At 47.6% G+C, this 17,530-nt stretch overlaps 1 protein-coding gene across 1 annotated transcript in view; it reads left to right on the forward strand.

Moving 5' to 3' along the window:
* LOC121916648 (insulin receptor-like) overlaps window positions 1–17,530 on the forward strand; it is an 89,132-nt gene that overhangs the window by 38,212 nt on the left and 33,390 nt on the right. Inside the window, 17 exon segments of the mRNA XM_042441955.1 lie at window positions 1,997–2,312; window positions 6,910–6,932; window positions 6,935–6,985; window positions 6,988–7,020; window positions 7,023–7,054; window positions 7,527–7,551; window positions 7,953–8,091; window positions 9,941–9,973; window positions 9,975–10,003; window positions 10,006–10,056; window positions 10,059–10,100; window positions 10,103–10,142; window positions 10,613–10,620; window positions 11,981–12,107; window positions 13,072–13,322; window positions 13,918–14,085; window positions 15,162–15,363. Coding sequence (XP_042297889.1) covers window positions 1,997–2,312; window positions 6,910–6,932; window positions 6,935–6,985; window positions 6,988–7,020; window positions 7,023–7,054; window positions 7,527–7,551; window positions 7,953–8,091; window positions 9,941–9,973; window positions 9,975–10,003; window positions 10,006–10,056; window positions 10,059–10,100; window positions 10,103–10,142; window positions 10,613–10,620; window positions 11,981–12,107; window positions 13,072–13,322; window positions 13,918–14,085; window positions 15,162–15,363 — 1,570 coding nt within the window.

Here is a 17,530-nt window from a genome sequence, read left to right on the forward strand (position 1 = left end):
TTTTTTCTATAAGAGCTTGGATGGTTTCTGCCACATTCTGATATTTGTTATCTTCCATCTTGAAACTGTAAAGCTGCCTGAATTGAGTTTTGAGAATCACAAAATATAACCACAAATGTGCCCTGGTGGTATGAGCTCTTACGGTGTAAAACAGGTGTCCCCTAAGAGCGAAAATGTTTCCCTTCAGTAGGTAACATCCATTTTGCGTCTGCTTCCACGTGGCCAATATAATAACCACTGCTTCTGGAGACATGTAGAGACTCTCTCTAGGACGCATTTGTGGTTCTGTCTCCCCTTCATGACTGCCTGGGGACTGTGCAGTTAGCTTTTGGGAATATAGGAGAGTGTGCTAGGATGGAGCAAACAGGTAGCTGGCAATCCTTGCCAGGTCCAAGCGGAGACACCTGAGTTGGCAGGTAGCCCTGCCTGTCCAGAGAGCCTGCTTTTGGACAACGACTGTCCTTCTGGGGAGCTGAATCATGGTATCGGCTCTCAGCTATCAATGGTGGAGGAGACAAGGCATTTGCATAAAGACGTGGCTTCTGACTCTCTTGGGGTGGGGATGAACCGGTTCAGCTCATTGTGTTTATTCATAGAAGACAGTCTTCCCAGTGATTTGCAATAAGGCTGTATTTTTAGGTTTTCTACACTTTTTCTTCCTAGACCTAGACCATCTTGTTAGACTGCAGAAGGTGAGAGACTTATCATCCCTTACCCTCTCAGCAGGGATGATGGGAATTGGGAATCCAGCCACACTTGAAAGCATCATATTTAGGAGAAAGGTGGGATACAAATAAACAGCAGGAGGAGGAGAGGAAGAAAAGTAAAACAATGACCATAGCTTTTCTCTTAGACAGTAGGAGCAGAGTCCTGAAGGGAAACTCACACAGCTGGTTTATTGGTTCTGACTTAAAAAATAGTGCTGAGCATCCCAAGTAAGCCTCCATGGAGGGCATGCCCTCCTGGATTCAAGGGCAAGGTCTTTGAGAGGATGTACAGAAAGTGCCAGACCTGAAGAGGTTTTGACCTGTGCCTCAAGGTGCCATGTTATTTGTGCCATGTCCTCTCCCTCACAGGAAGCAGATTCTCATCCAGTTCATGACAAGGCCTGCTCTATCCTAGAGAGCCCCACCTTGGTTCCAGAGGGTCTCATTTTTAAGCCATGGAGGGCTGTAGAGTGAAGAGCCTGTGGCTTCTAGAGAGGTGTATTTTATTTTCCATAATGTGCCTGTGAGCTTAAAATCCTCAAACCCAACACAGAGCCTTAGTTTCTGGAAATGAGTTACTGTTAGGGGGGTGGGGGGGGGGGCTGCCTTGTTGGCTTCTGGTGGCTTCTTCCCCCCCTCCCCGGTTGGGCGGGGGGGGCGGGGGGGGGGGACAATTACCACATTAACCCAGCTCCTTCTTCTCACCCACATTGCCACTCTCCTGCCCCTGATGCTGGCAGAGGGCTGCTTTAATGCCTACATCAAGGGAGGGATTCTTTGCCTTGGAGAGCCTGAATGCCTGAAGCTGCCAGCGATGTCGACTCATGATTCCTTCAGAGCAAGGGCCCTGTATTCCCTTCAGAGGCTTCCTGGGCTTTTTCTGAAATCCGTAGGACTCCCTAAGCATTCTGAGCTGAGCTTCCGCCTAGGCTGATACCAAGTGCTTTGAGTCTTCTGGTTAAACACAACAGCAGGCACAGCAGTAACTTACTCAAAATGGTTGGAGCGTAGTGCTCCTTCCTTGCTGTAGGCATTAAAGCAGCCCTCTGCCAGCATGTCAGAGGGATATAGAAGTGAGGAGGTGGTCTTCCCTTTTCCTTCCTTCAAAATCAGTTTCCCAGTGTTCAGAGTCAACTGACAGAGAGAGTAACCTCATAACTGGTGAGTGAAGGGGAGCCCAGTTCTTCATGTGTATCTGTGGGGAGGCACTGCAGCCACTAGAAGCCAACAAGTGGTGGGGCCACCTGTCAGGATTGCTCATCCCTTTCTCTTCTCTTTCCCCTGCCCAGTGTGTCCACCCACCTGCAAGTCCCAGGGCTGTACCCCAGATGGGAAGTGCTGCCATGCAGAATGCCTGGGCAACTGCCAGGAGCCCAATGACCCCGAGAAGTGCGTGGCATGCCGGAACTACATGTTGGACGGCAAGTGCATGGAGACATGCCCTCCCAACTATTATCGCTTCCAGGGCTGGCGCTGCGTGACCTTCAAGTTCTGCCTGGAGCGCCATAACTCCTGCAAGACCGCCAGAGGGTCCAACTGCTACGTCATCCACAATGGCGAATGTATCTCTGAGTGCCCCTCCGGGTACACCATGAACTCTACCAAGTAAGCACCCAAGCCCCCAGTTTGGCCTGCCAGTGGCACTGTGGCAGGCAGAGCCAGGTTGGCAGCTGGGAAGTCGAGGGGGGGAGTATGGACAGCGGGGCTCAGCAGATCCAGGAGGCAGTTTCACATGGGGAGGAAGGCCTTGGCTCCCCAGCAAGGGATGGTCGATCAGGTTGCGCTCCTGTCCTCTGCCAACCTGTCACATGGAGGGACAAGTAGCAGTTTGTTTAAGCATCAGTTTGCACATGCACACCCCACCACCAAATCCCCAGAGGTTGCGGGTGGAGAGAAGAGAAATATGCCGATAGGAATATGTAAAAAAATGTTAATAAAGCCATTGTGTGTGGAAAGTTTCAGAAGGAAGCTGATGCAGATTCCGAGAGCTAACACATGAGGCTGCTTTGCTTGATTCTTCTAACATTTTTTAATAATCAAAATCCATTTAAACCAAGAGACCAAAGGTATATCCAGGAGAGTTATCTGGGTGGGGATGTCCACTCAGAGAAACTCAGCCAGTCCTTTTTTCTTCTATAAATACCTAAAGGAGAAAGTCTGCAGACTTGTGGTCAGTATGGATGCAGACTTCCTTGCACAAGACGTCCAGGTAGACAGGGGCTGTGGAGAGGAGTATTTCTGCTTCTTAACCCTTGTGGGTGCTCCCAGCCTTGGGAGCAGCACCTTTGGCGCGACAAATGCTCAAGATATTCTACTTAAGGATGTTCGGTTGGGTGGGTGGTAGGACTGATGGGAACTGCAGTCCAGCATTCCATGAGGAAAATCTATTCTTTCCCCCCACTCCCTACTAGATTTAAGAGGACCAGGACTGCCCTCTTATTCCTAAGAGTGCATTCTTACGATCATCCAGCTATAGTTCTGCATCATCTCCAACAATAAAAGAGGCAATTATTTCTCTCTAACATGCCAGGGGCAGCTGTCATAGAATCATAGAATCGTAGAGTTGGAAGAGACCACAAGGGCCATCCAGTCCATCCCCCTGCCGTGCAGGAAATCTAAGTCAAAGCATCCCCAACAGATGGCCATCTAGCCTCTGTTTAAAGACCTCTAAGGAAGGAGACTCCACCACACTCCGAGGGAGTTTGTTCCACTGTCAAACAGTCCTTACTGTCAGGACGTTCCTCCTAATATTGAGGTGGAATCTCTTTTCCTGGAGCTTAGATCCATTGCTCCGGGTCCTAGTCTCTGGAGCAGCAGAAAACAAGATTGCTCCCTCATCAATATGATACCTCTTCAAATATTTAAACAGGGCTGTCTTATCACCTCTTAACCATGTCTTCTTCAGGCTAAACATCCCCAGCTGCCTAAGTCGTTCCTCATAGGGCATGGTTTCCAGACCTTTCACCATTTTAGTTGCCCTCCTTTGGACACATGGCTCCAGTTTCTCAATGTCCTTTTTGAATTGTGGTGCCCAGAACTGGACACAGTATTCCAGGTGGGGCGTGACCAGAGGAGAATAGAATGGGACTATTACTTCCCTTGATCTAGACACTATACTGTACTTCTATTGATGCAACCTAAAATCGCAATTTGCCTTGTTACCTGCGTTTCACTTTGTTGCGACAACATTGCACTGTTGACTCATGTTCAACTTGTGGTCTACTTGGACCCAGATCCCTTTCACACTAGTTTATTCAGCCAGGTGTCCCCATAATCCTGTATCTGTGCATTTCATTTTCTGCCCTAAGTGCAGTACCTTACATTTCTCCGTATTGAAGTTTCATTTTGTTAGCTTGGCTCCGCCTTTCTCAGTCTATTCAGGTCATTTGAATTGATCCGTCCTCTGGGTTACTATTCCTCTAATTTGTGTCATCTGCATTGTAGTATGCCCCCAATTTTGTCCTCCAAGTCATTGATAAAGATGTTGAATAACACTGGGCCCAGAACAGAGCCCACTGGACACCCCCTGGTCACTTCTCTCCAGGTGAAAAAGAGCCAGTTGAGCCTCCTTTGGGTTTGGCCGTCAACCAATTCCAATCCATGTACAGTTGCCTGTCTAGCCCACATTTACAAACTTGTTTGCAAGAATGTCATGGGAAACTGTTTATATCTGCTCCAGAATCTTTCCTGGTGAGCGACTAACTGACGATAATTGTTGGGATCTCTTTTTTCCCCTTTTTGAAGATGGGGACAACGTTTGCCCTCCCCGTCTGCTGGGATTCTCTCCTGTCCTCCAGGAGTTTTCAAAGACTTATTGCCAATGGCTCCGATATCTACATTTGCCAGTTCTTTTAATACCCCTTGGATGGAGTTCATCTGGTCCTGGAGACTTAAATTCATTTAGATTGAATAAGGTTTCCTCTACTATCTCTTTACTTATTCTGTGCTGAAACTCCTCTTTTCTGTCCTCTCCCCATTATCCTCAGGTTAGCCCCTTTTCCTTTTCTGCAGAAGACTTGAGGCAAAGACAGGTGTTGGTATTCTGCCTTTTCTCTGTCTTCTGTTAGCATTTTGCATCTTCTGCCACGCAGTGGCCCTACCGTTTTCCTTCTTCTTCCTTTTGCTGCGGACATATCCAAAAAAAGCCCTTTTTTTGTTCTAACCTCTCTAGCAAGCTGAGTTCATTCTGCGCTTTAGCTTTTCTGACTTTACCCCTACAAATGCCTGCTATTTCTTTAGAATTCCTCTTTCGTGATTTCCCCCTTTTTCCATTTCTTACTACATGTTCTTTCAAACTAGCTCGTTGAAGTTCCTTAGTCATCCATCCTGGTTTCTTGAGACTTCTCCCGTTTTTCTTCTCCACTGGAATCTGTTTGAAATTGTGCCTTCAGTATCTCCCTTTTGAGAAACTCCCATCCGTCCTGTAACTCCCTTATCTTTTAGTATTTCTGACCATGGCAATCGCTCTCACTATCTTCTCTAAGTTTACTGAAACCCTCTCCTAAGTCTAGAATGCGTGTCTGATTCATGCCTGGCTTCTCCTTTCCACTGTATACACAAACTCCCAGGAGAACATGGTCACTTCCACCTTAGGATCCCCACCACTTGCACTTTATTAATAGGTCACTCCCTGTTGGTTAGCTGATCCCCTTGTTGCACTCTTCCACCTTTTTGGACAAGAAGTTGTCTCCAAGGCAAGTGACGGAATTTGCTAGACCTTGAGGATTTGGCTGAGTTTGCCTTCCCAGCACAATATCAGGATAGTTGAAGTCACCCCATTACTACTACATCTCTCCTTTCTGTCATATTTCTTTCATTTCAACTGTTTCTTTCCCTTCCTGGAGACTCCATGGACTGCCAGCTGGTCGCTTGTGGACCAACATTGGCCCAAGGATCATAACTTTTAGCACCGCTGAACTATGCCATTTCTACATTAATATTACTCTCAGCCTTTCATTTGTTCTTGAAATTTACCAGTTTGCAAGGACAAGTGGGAATGTGAACTTGTCAGGCAGGTGTGTTGTGCTCTTCCCTTTTTTATTACAGGGCAACCGTGGCTTCTGCCCCCCCTAGCTAGGAAGTGGCCATAAACTGAAAGCAGAGCAAAGGACTGTCCCTGGGGAAGGGAAGCAAGTGCTTATATTATCGGAATTGGCCCTTAGGTTAGCTTGTTCTGCTGGCCATCAGGTGCTGAATAGGAGCACCCACTATCATGTGGTCATTCTATTCTTTGCCTGTCCATTTCTGGGAAGCTCGCTACTTTCTAGGTGTTTGAATTGGTTTTGAAGGACAAAAAGGGAGAAAATGACAGCTGCTGCACCAGCCTCACAACCAAGGGGTCCAAAGTTGGTGGCTTGCTTGGTGGAACCCAGAGTCCCAATTCCCATCCTTCTCAGATGAACTTGGTCAGATGACCTTACCTCTAGGAGGCTCTGTGAAGCAGTGAGGTGTGTGTACCAGCCATCCTGGACCTTTGCATTCGCCCCAGGTCTCAATCTATGGGCCCCAGGGGCACAGACTGGGTTTTGTTCCCTTACCATCAGCCTGGAAGAGGTGAAGAGGGCTTCCCTAAGGAAGGGCTGGCTGTTGTCAAACATCAACTGTTGTTGCAGAGGGTTGTGTCCCAGTTTGTGGCGGTGAGTTCCAGAATCTCTCCCAGGTTTTAATTCCATTCATTAAAAAGGATGTGGAGAAACTGGAGCGTGTCCAAAGGAGGGGTCTGAACTCATAAACCCTATGGAAAGACACATGGAGCCTGGGGATGTTTATGCCTGGAGAAGAATTAAGGGGGGATTGATAGCCCTGTTTAAATATTTGAAGGATGTCATATGAGGAGGGAGCAAGCTTGTTTTCTGCTGCTCCAAAGGACTAGAATGCGGAACATGATGCAACTGCAGAAAAGAGATTCCACCTCAACATTAGGGGAAGAACTTTCTGAGGATTAGGACTGTTCGACAGTGGAACAAACTCCCTCGGGTGTTGAAGTTCGCTTCTTAGAGGTCTTCAAACAGAGGCTGGATGGCCATCTGATTGCTTTGATTTGATTTCCTGCGGCGGGGGTTGGACTGGATGCTTGTGGTCTCTTCAACTCTGATGATATAGGTTGACTCTTGGCTTTCTACTTCCACGGCTCAAAAGGGTGTGTTTGTGAGAGAATATGTGAGGTTCCTTTTCTCAAAGACATGTCTTCCTTCTCCTTCAGCCTCCTCTGCACCCCCTGTGCTGGCTTTGCCCCAAGGTCTGCCACCTGGGGAAGGGAAAAGTCATTGACTCGGTGACGGTGCTCAGGAGCTCCGAGGCTGCACTGTCATCAAGTGAGCTTGATCATCAACATCCGCGGGAGTGAAGTACTCTGACCTTGCTGGGATCACACTTCTTGCAGCAGTGGGTGATGGGTCAATAAGAACGTTCTGAAGAAAGCGGGTTAAGGGCAAGGGGTCTCAAGGCCTCCCTCCAGCCACAGCAGAGCATCTCTCTCTGAGCTCAGGAAAGGTCCTCCTTTGGGGAGGGTACTATACTTAACACCCTCCCCTCCACAGCCAATATGACTTGAAGAATTTGTGATTATAGGTGGCATGTAGACTGGGAGATTGTGCAAGTTGTAGTCCAAAAAGTAACCAGGCCAGTATAGTGGAGTGGTTGATTTTGGACTATGACTTGGGAGACCAGGTTCGAATCCCTGCTCAGCCATGGAAACCCAATGGGTGACCTTGAGCATGTCACACTCTCCAGCCACCTCAGAGAGAGACCAAGGCAAATCCACTGTGAACAAATCTTGCAACGAATCCCTTGATAGATTCACCTTAGGGGCACGATAAGTCGGGAAACAACATGAAGGCACACAGCAGCAAAAATACAAAATGTGAAATTTCTCCCAGTTTTGCATCGTCTTGCGGGCTCCTTGAAGTCTTTGCTTGGTAAAGGTAGGACTGTTTTTGTATTAGCAGAGCTTCTACAGTTGTTTCTCTGTCCCTTCTAGGGTCCTTTTGCAACAAATTAGCTTCTGTTTTCTGTTTCCTCTTTTGGCCACTAGTGCATCCCACCTCCCACATGTCTGGTTTATGCCGCCTATGTGATTTTGCTTAGCAGAATACTTGTCCATCAAGACGGAGGGAAAAAGGCCCCAATGCCTCTTTCGGTGGAGCTGGGTTAACTGGCTTCCTTCCCATGGCCTAGAGACTGCGCTGTTCCTCACTTGCACTCTCTCTCCAAATCCCTTCCTTTAGGTAACATCTGCTTGCAGAGTGGAAGCCAACCTTGTGTTTGATTTGAAGAAACTCACAGGCTACTTGATGACAATCTGCCCGTTCCTATTGCCCCTTGGTTCTCACTCTCCTTTTTTCCGCAAGCTCCGTCCTCATCAGAGGCAAGATTTAGAAGCAGGGTGAGTGTGGCTGCTATGGGCCCTCCCTTGAATTGAAAAAAACTGGACTCTTGGTCTAGTGGCTAGGTGCTGACCCTTGGCCCTTGAGCAATAACAAAGATCCATAAGCAGGCCAGGCCAGGATGGAAGGCATTTTGAGGTTCTGGTGAGTTGAAGTGGAGGAATATTTTATAGTTTCCATGCAGGGAAGGCTTAGGTATGATTTTAAGGGCAATTTTACCTGAAAACACACAGAACTAGTTTAAATGTGGGCTTCGTAGTGCCTGTGACCTACATTCCCCCCTCCTTACTAGGGCCCACACAGAATGTGGGGATGCTAGTCTGAAAAGGACAACTCTAGCTGAGCAAATCCAGGCAAGTTGTTTCTGAAAGTCTGGACGGGCCTGTGCATCTCTGTTCTCAGTGCTTTCTCTTGAAGTTTTTTTCTTGTCAACAGCTGGATCCAGTCACAAATGCCACTTCGTGTTGTATTTCTGAATTCAGTATGACTGTCCCGTTCAGTATTGTTTACTGTTAACCCACTCAGCAATGCTGTGAACTCTTTGGCACCGGCAGTTATCAATTCAACAATTGGGAAACCCCCAGCACTCACCTTGTGACAGTCACCAAGCTATAGCTTCCCAAATGGATGAAGGAAAGTACTTTAAAATGTAAAGAAACAAAAAAATGTATTTGTGCAATAATCAAAACTCTTGTTAGTTTACTCAATTAAGGAGCTTGGTGGCGTGATGGTTAAAATGCTTGTACTGCTGCCACAAGGTGTGAGTTCAATCCCAAGCTCCAAGGTCCACTCAGCCTTCTATCCTTTTGTAATTGGTTAAAATGAGTACCCAGCTGTTGGGGGCCATTGGCTTACCACATTGTAAACTGCTTGGGAGTGCTAGTTTACTGATAGCAATATAGGAATGTACTTGCTATTGCTATATTATCCACTATCATCATCATCCTCATCAGGATTTATTTATAGCCACCCATCACTGGGATCCGGCGGCTTTACAACAGAGGGGATAATAGACAGTTCCCTGCCCTCAGCTTACAATCTAAAAAGACACGGACACAAAAGGAGAAGGGAATGGTGGGGTGAGGAGAGGATCAGGTCCAGCATTCTTCTCTCCCTCTGAGGCCTGGACCAAGGCAGATGGACTGGAGGGGGCTTCTTTTCTTACGAGGCTGGAGCCCCATGGTGTTGGGCCTGTCCTTTCACTCTTCTAGGCCAGAAATGGACAGTTGGAAGGAGGGGGGAGGGCTCTTCTCTTCAGGCCTGATGGCGTTGGGCCTGCTCTTTTGCTCCTTTTGCAAAGGGAGTGCTTTTGGATACTTTTAAATTTATCTCTCCCCACAAGTCTCAATTTCATTTAAATTTTTAAAGTTTGTATTAACTCCATTTACGTAAATCCAGATTTAATCACCTGAGCTCTGCTTTCCAGTCCAAACCTCATTTAGCTCAGGATTATATAAGCCTTAGGGTTCCAGCACAAATTTTAGCTGCATGCAAGTTTGCTGCTCTGTGACTGTAATATGTGAGTACTTTATTCAATCTTCTTAATTTATCTGGGTACATTTAGTATATAGTTTTGTAATATAATTTGAATTTACGATGATAATGATAGTTAGTAGAATAACCACTCAACATGCTTACTTGGATTAAAATAAGTTCAGTATATTTTTTCACATATATGTAAGTGTATAATAACATTAGTCATTGTTTGCAGTTATAATTTATAATTTTAGAGTACTTTCCTTGATACATTTGTAGTTATTGTGTTCAGTTTCTGTCAGTACAGCTAATGTGATCTGTGTTGTGTAACAACAGCAAGCACCCACCTTCTGCTCATTTTCCCTTTGGCAGGAACTACTCCTTCTCTGCTCTGGACACCAGAACCTCCGGATCTGTGGGAATGGAGCAAGCACAACTCACCATTGACCGTGGGAAGCTCTTCTTCCACTACAACCCCAAACTCTGCCTGTCGAGATCCACAAGCTGGAGGAGATCTCAGGGACAAAGGGGCGCCAGAGAAGAATGACATCGCAACTCAGACCAATGGGGACCGGCCTCATGTAAGCAGGGGGGAGGCATGGTAGACAGCAAGTGTCTTGGAAGAAAACACAGGTGGGAAATTTGCCACCGTTCTCTGCTGGTTGTTAGCAAACTGTAGAGGAGTAGGTATAATTCTCTGTAGTAATACTGTAGTTTTTTTGTTTTTTTGTGAAAACAACCCATTTCCCAGTAGATAAGACCCTCACATCCTGTCATTTGGAACAGTGAAAAAGACCCATTTTGTACACACACACACACACTCACACACACCACCACTTTTCCAGAAAAATGCATGAGTTTTTGTACTATGGGGTTTTTTTCTGGTGCAGTGCCCACCATTTGTGTTTCTGCGCACAATAATTTCTTTTAAAACATTTTTTTAGGATATCCAAATACTGGGGGAAAACTCTGAAAATAGTTCTCTTTTTCCCATGGTGAGGACTTGGAAAATTATTAGTCTGAATATTTGCACGTCTGAGAGAGAGCCGCTTGTCCCCCCCCCCCCCATGCTCTGGGTGTGTGGGGTCTCTGTGTGGGGAGTCATCTCAGGTGAGCATCAGGCTCCCTGCCCCACTTGTAGGCACTCCATTCTGCTGGTATTAGCCCCTGCTTTGGGGAAGGTGCTCAAGAGAGTGATAGGAGGATGATACGTATTCTCAGCTGATCAGCAAGGGGATCAGACCTGTTCTGGATGGGAATTACTGCCAGGTACGTGCCACCCTCTCCAGTTAGGATTTAGGCTGCCACCTGCTCTGCTCTGAGACAGACTTTGGTGCCCATCAGTGCCAGCTTTGCAGTGGCTCTTATTTGCATCTTTGCTTGCTAAGCAAAGGGCAGAGGAAGCAAGACTTTCCTTCCTGATGGGGCTGTGTGTGCGTATGTTTGTTGTTTTTGTCACACCCCAGCTTTTGTTTGCTTCTGGGAGAGAGATGATAATAGTTGGGGAGTGGTTTCTCTCTCTCAGTTTCATTTGCACGCAGGCCCTGGTTGGCAGCATCCAGTTTGTGTATGATGTGTATGTTGTTCAGCCTCAGCTGTGAAGCAAACAGTCCCTCTCCCACCCAATCTCCTGCCAGGCTATTAGAACACAGGACAAATTGTCCTTTCTCCTTCTTTTAGCAACAGCAACATGTTGCTGCTGTGGCTCTGTGTGTGAGAGAGAAACTCTGCCTCCTCCCTGCAGTTTCACAGGCTGATGTGTGTCACTCAGTGTTCATTCCCTGGAAGAAAACAAACAGCCAACCACCACGTTTTCTCTCTCTCTCTGTCTTTCTTTACCCCCCCCCCCCCCATCAGAAATCTCTCTCAACCAGATTTCTCATATTTCTCCCATCTGATACATATTTCTCCCATCCGATACAGATCCACATCTGGCCCCTCTCCTCCCTGTCTTCTGCTTTAGAGATTGACAGACTGCCCTTGCTGCTAGTTCCTAAGCCAGTTGGACCTCATCCTGGGCTGTCCTGGCCTACTGCCCCAAGCTCGCTCTCTCTCTCTCTCTCTCTCTCTCTCTCTCGTCTTGTTGTGTGGCTTCAAGTCGTTTCCAACTTATGGCGACCCTAAGGCCAACCTATCATGGGGTTTTCTTGGCCACATTTGTGTCTGGGGAGCCTCTTTATCATTTGCCCCCCCCCCCCATGGCACAGATCCACCTTCCAGCTGTTTTGCGGGGTGCTGTTGTTCTTGCCGCTCTTTCTGAGCTTCCCACCAGACCAGTGTAACCTTCTCTTTTGTGTGTCCTGCTAGAATGACAGAGCCATTGCAAACAAGACAGATGCCTTTCAGAAGCTACATCCTGTCTCTCTCTCACTTTGTTTGAATGCTGGTCCATGGTGCTGTTTTCCTCTGCAGGTGAGAACGAAGTACTCAAGTTTTCCCTCATAAAAACGTCCCATGACAAGATTGTGCTGAAGTGGGAACCGTACTGGCCACTGGACTTCCGCGACCTCCTTGGCTTCATGCTGTTCTACAAGGAAGCGTGAGTGAAGTGTTGCCCAGTTGCCTGGCTATCAGCCAGCAAACCATTCAGTCACTGGGGCTGTCCAGCAGCCCTCAGAAAGTGGGGATAGGATTCCTTTATGCTACTGAAGGGCCAGAATATGCCAGGGCTATGCCTCGTGCCTTTCTGTACCTCTAGCAAGTAGGCCAGCCTTTTGAGGGAAGTATGCCAGTAGGCCACAAAAAGAATCCAGAGAGAGACGATTTGCAGCCTCAGGAGCTGAGCCAGCTGAACAGGGGAGACGTGGGAGTGGAGTTCAGGAAGCTCCCAGGATACCAGGTCCATGGTACCTGACTGAAGGACTTCTGAGAGTTGTAGTTCATCCAGTGTGATTTGCCCAAGGTCACCCAGTGGGTTTTATCACCAAGGTGGGAATCGAACCCTGGTCTCCAAAATTGCAGTCCATCATTCAAACCACTACACCACATTGGCAGTTTTGCTGGGCTGGCCCTTGGACACATATGTACCATCCCTCAACCCTACCCAGGCAAGCCATCCAGGCAACCCTACCCACGCAACCCTACCCAGGCAAGCTCCTTTTTCTTTGTAAGTCACCACTTACACAGGAACAGCATAGGGCTAAACTGTGTGACTCACTGCCAAGGGGTGCCATGGTGGCTGCTAACTTGAATATCTTTAAAAGTGTTAGGAGGATGAGGCCATTCGGGACTAGAAATTAAGCACAAGAAGCGGTCTCCAACATGTCTTACTGAGGAGGACAGAACAGAGGATGCCATTGGCTTTGTATCTTTACTGGCAAGCTTCCCACTGAGGCTGGTTGGCTTCTGTGAGACCAGAATGCTGAGCTAGAGAGACCTGCTTTGTTCTGGTCCAGAACCTTCAGCCTTCCTCAGCCAGCGTGGTGGCCACTTTAAATACAGCAGCGCTCATGCATGGAGAACATCTTTCAAAGTTCCCCTTTCTACTATCTGCTTCGATCCAGGCCCTTTCGGAATGTGACAGAATTCGACGGGCAGGATGTCTGTGGCTCCAACAGCTGGACAGTGGTGGACATTGACCCTCCTGCTCGGCCAACAGATAGTAAGCTGCCAACCCACCCTGGGTTCCTGATGCGAGGCCTGAAGCCCTGGATGCAGTATGCCATTTTTGTGAAGACCCTGGTCACCTACTCAGATGAGCGCAAAACCTATGGGGCAAAGAGTGAGATTATCTATGTTCAGACCAATGCCTCTGGTGAGTGGTGTGCCTGTCTGCACATACAAATAAGGCTTTGTAAAGTTTGGACAAGCTTCCTACCAGGGAAAGCCCCTATCAGTTCTAGGTGTGGTGTCTCCAAAATTAACAGATTTGGCTTCCCAAAGTTATGAGTTTTAAGCAGGAGCAAGCAAACCTCTGGAGGCAGAGGGTTGGGGCAATGCCATCCCATGGGGCAGTTGAGGGCCTCTGGGAACAATTGGGAAAGCCTCCGGGGGAGCCACGTGTGGCCCATAAACTGCTCTCTGCTTGCCTGCCCTCTCCTCTGAAAGGGAGATGGAACATTGTTGTGAAGGAGGAAAAAACTTGCCATGGGCGATTGGCCAGGATGGCTTTGTGGCCCTTTCACGTGTAGAGGTAGTCTCTCAGAATGCTGAGGCAAGCCATCCAGGTGAGGGAACTGGGTTTACCTTCTTCCTCTCCCTGTTGGGCACTTCTCAGAGGCACCTGACTTCCCCCACTGCAAACAGATAGCCAGGGCAAGAGAAGACAGCTAGTTTTTTGTTTGCCTGTCTCCTATTTCTATAGTGGGTGATTCCTCCCTTTTCCTTCTTTCTCTTTTCTCCTTCCCCAGTGCCTGCCGTCCCCACAGACCCGATCTCTGTGTCCAACTCTTCGTCTCAGATTATTCTGAAGTGGAAGCCACCCTCTGATCCCAACGGAAACATCACACACTACTTGGTATCCTATGTGCAGCTGCATGAAGACAAGGAGCTCTATGAACTGGACTACTGCCTGAAAGGTAAGCAGGGTGGGCTGGTGCATCACTTCCTCTACCCACTTGGGAACCGCAGCTGGCCAGCCACCCTGAGGCTGAAGGTGCAACTGCTCCTGCTCCTCTTTGCAAGGGATTAGGAGTTGGACAATACAGCCCATCTGCAGGGCACAATTCTCATTCCCTTGAGGTGGTGTTGGTCATTGGAGTGGATGGCTCAGTTCAAGGGCTGGGTAATTTTTGAGGATCTCAGTGCCAGCTTTGCGCTCTCTCTCTCTCTCTCTCTCTCTCTCTTACATGTGCACACACATAGCCCATTGCCATAGTGGGACATCTGGCCCCAAAGAAACTTTGTTTCACTGGGAGAAAAAAAGCAAGGAAAAGTTTGGGTGATATAATAAAGAATACATTTTATTTCTTTCCCACCTCTCCTCAAGGTTTGAGGCAGGTATAGTATGTTAAAATAGAAACACAACTAAAACACACAAAGCCACAGTTAAAATACAGTACAGTCAGTCAGTCATAATTTATTACAGTCCATAGACACAAAACCTAGACAGTGCTATAAAACCATTAAAATACACTCATATTAAAAAGCCACTTGATATGTGCTTGATCAGGTTGAAATGCTTGCCAGACTTTCTGAAGGCTTCTAGAAAAATGGGTCTTCATTCCTCTTATAGGAAAAAGCCAATGGGTACAGGGGCTTTGTGGTCCCAGGAACTGCTGAACCAACTGTGGAGGCCACATCTGGGCCATGAGCTGTGTGCTCCCCACCTTGACTGAGCAGACCCTTGAGCAACAAAGGCTGAGTTCCAGAAGGAGACAGAAACATGCTCCGGCTCATGACCCTCCATGTCAGGAAGCATATCTGGAGGGGAGCGGGCGGCTGCAGCACCCCTCAAAATAGCATCCAGACAGGTTGCCCTGCACAGACCTGGCAACAGGAGGGATAGGATCAACCAGGGCAGGGCTGGGGGGGGGGCAGGCATCTGAATTATACCTTTCTTCTTCCTTCTTTCCTTGAGATTTTGGGGTCTTCCCAGTGGTTGCAGCCCCTGGGTCTCTGAACCAAGTGAGTCCTGAGCTTTACTGCCTTGCAGGTTTGAAGGTGCCATCCCGGAACTGGTCCCCACCTCTGGAGTCGGATGACACCCACAAGCCCAATCAGAACGAGACCGAGGAGATCAATGGAGAGTGTTGCTCCTGTCCCAAAACCGACTCCCAGATCCAGAAGGAGCTAGAGGAGTCAGCCTTCCGGAAGACCTTTGAGAATTACCTCCACAATGAGGTGTTCGTCCCAAGGTAAGGCACTAAAGTGCTGCTGCTGCTTGCTTTCCCTTTCTGGCTTTGCGGTTGCAGCCCCTTAGAGAGGAACGTGTTCTGGAGTGAGAAATCCCCCACCTACAGACACAGCTCAGGCTCCTAAACCCTTTACAGCTCTTTATTAAAGCAAGAGATGGAAGTCTCCAAATATTTTCTTTACTTATATCCTAGCCATCGCCCAATGTGAGACCTAAGGCGGGCTTTATTTTTGCAGCATTTACAAAGTGGGTGGCAGAATGCTGAGTTCTGATGACGAAGCACCCTGTGCATTTCTATATTCTCTCTGGGGAGGAGATATCGGGACCTAGGGGCCATTTTTCTGCCCAGGGGAACTTCAGTGCAAAGACCACCAAAAATTCCCCAAAAGGAAATTAAAAACAAAAAACAAACCATGAGTGAATGGCTGCAGGTCTACTTCATAGCTAATTTTGACAGTTCTTTGGATGACTAGTAGTTCAGGTGTATGTAGGCTTCTGTAACCTACGTAAGAGGTGAATTGCTGGAGTCTTTCAATAGAAGCAGCTCATCTTTTCTTATGGTTAGGAGGTGGCACTCTGCTCAGCTCTGCTCTGCCCCATGATGAGTTTCTCTCCTCCTAGCACCACCTGGGCACTTGCTTCTCGTATTCAGAAGAAAAAGGCTCCAAACCTGTTTTGGAACTTGGGTAGGATGTCTGGAAAGGGTGTGAAGTTGCAAGGATAACCTTGGCCTTTGTCTGATCCTTGAGGCCTTGTTCCTCACCTTGCAGAAGACCTCCTTTGTTATAAGTGTGTTTATGGCATTAGGCAGAGTGCATCCCACAACTCAGAAAGCGAGAGATGGCATGAGGCATTTAGACCCATGGAGCTTCTGGCCCAGGATCAACAGAGCCCTCTTTGTTTCTGTGGACTCTCTTGAGGCTGCCAAGCCATACCATGCAGACGAAGTCTGTTTTGTTTTAAAATGTCTGAGTTGGGGTGGATGAACCCTGGCCTCTTGTTGGAGAGGGCACAGTTCAGAACGATGCAAGTGCACCAGATAACTGGAGCGCCCACAAGAGTTAATGAGTAAATTTGAAAAATTTAGGTCCAGAGGCTGCTGACTTGGCAGAGAGACGTAAGAGCACATTTGCTTCTCTTTTGGTCCTGTCTCAAGGGACCATTTATGTGTCCCTTCGGACACAGTTTCATGCTCTTCAGGAAAAATAAGAATTGGAGAGGCTATTCTGTAGAAGAAGCCGAGTGCAATTATGCCTTTCTTTTGGTTCATTCTAGTATTATTATTACTGTTATTGTTATCATTACTACTACCACTCCAGTGGAGCCTTGCCCCCTGCATAAGGCAAATCCCGCATAAGCTCGTGCAGGGTGCGTGTGTGCTCGCATGCGCCATTCATTTAATGGCGACATGGCTTCCGTGTAAGCAGGAAGCCGCGTATGGTGCACGTGCGTATGGAGTGGGTGCACTGTATTATTATTATTTCTATCCTGCATTTTCCCCAGATTGAACAAATCTGAACAAATTTTGCCCGGAAAACCCCACGATAGAATCACCTTAGGGTCACCTTAAGTCGGAAACAACTTGAAGGTACACAGCAGTAATAGCAAAACATATACTGTACATTAAAACACACATGCATACCAGCCAACAATTACTGTTATCCAGTGCAAGAAGGCACTGGAGGAGGAGCAGGTGCCTAGCAGAGCCATCCTAGGGAAGAGTCCATCCACTTTGCTTTGTACTGCCCAGTGGAGCTTGACCTCTTTCTTGCAACAGTTGGCAGCTGTGCCATGTTGGGAGCACATGCCTCCAAACTCACTCCTTTTCTCATGAGAGGAGGGTGACTAAAATGGTAAAGGGCCTGGAAAGCATGCCCTATGAGCAGGGGTAGGTAACCTTTTTGAGCCGGGGGCCGGGTTGGTGTCCCCCAGACAATGGGGGTTGGGGAGCCAAAAAATAAACAATTGAATAATTAAACAATATAGGACAACATTTTCAAATGTAGGACACATTTTTTAAAAATGGAGGACATGCGAAAAAAAAGATGATTTTTTAAAAAATGTTAATATAAATGCAATGTTTCTTAGGCATGATCAACATTTGGGCATTATTCCTAGACAGATGGCAGAAATGTACTTCCCTTTCTGGCCAACCCCCCCTCCCCCCA

Source organism: Sceloporus undulatus, chromosome 10, assembly GCF_019175285.1.
Source record: "Sceloporus undulatus isolate JIND9_A2432 ecotype Alabama chromosome 10, SceUnd_v1.1, whole genome shotgun sequence".
Taxonomy (NCBI): Eukaryota; Metazoa; Chordata; class Lepidosauria; order Squamata; family Phrynosomatidae; genus Sceloporus; species Sceloporus undulatus.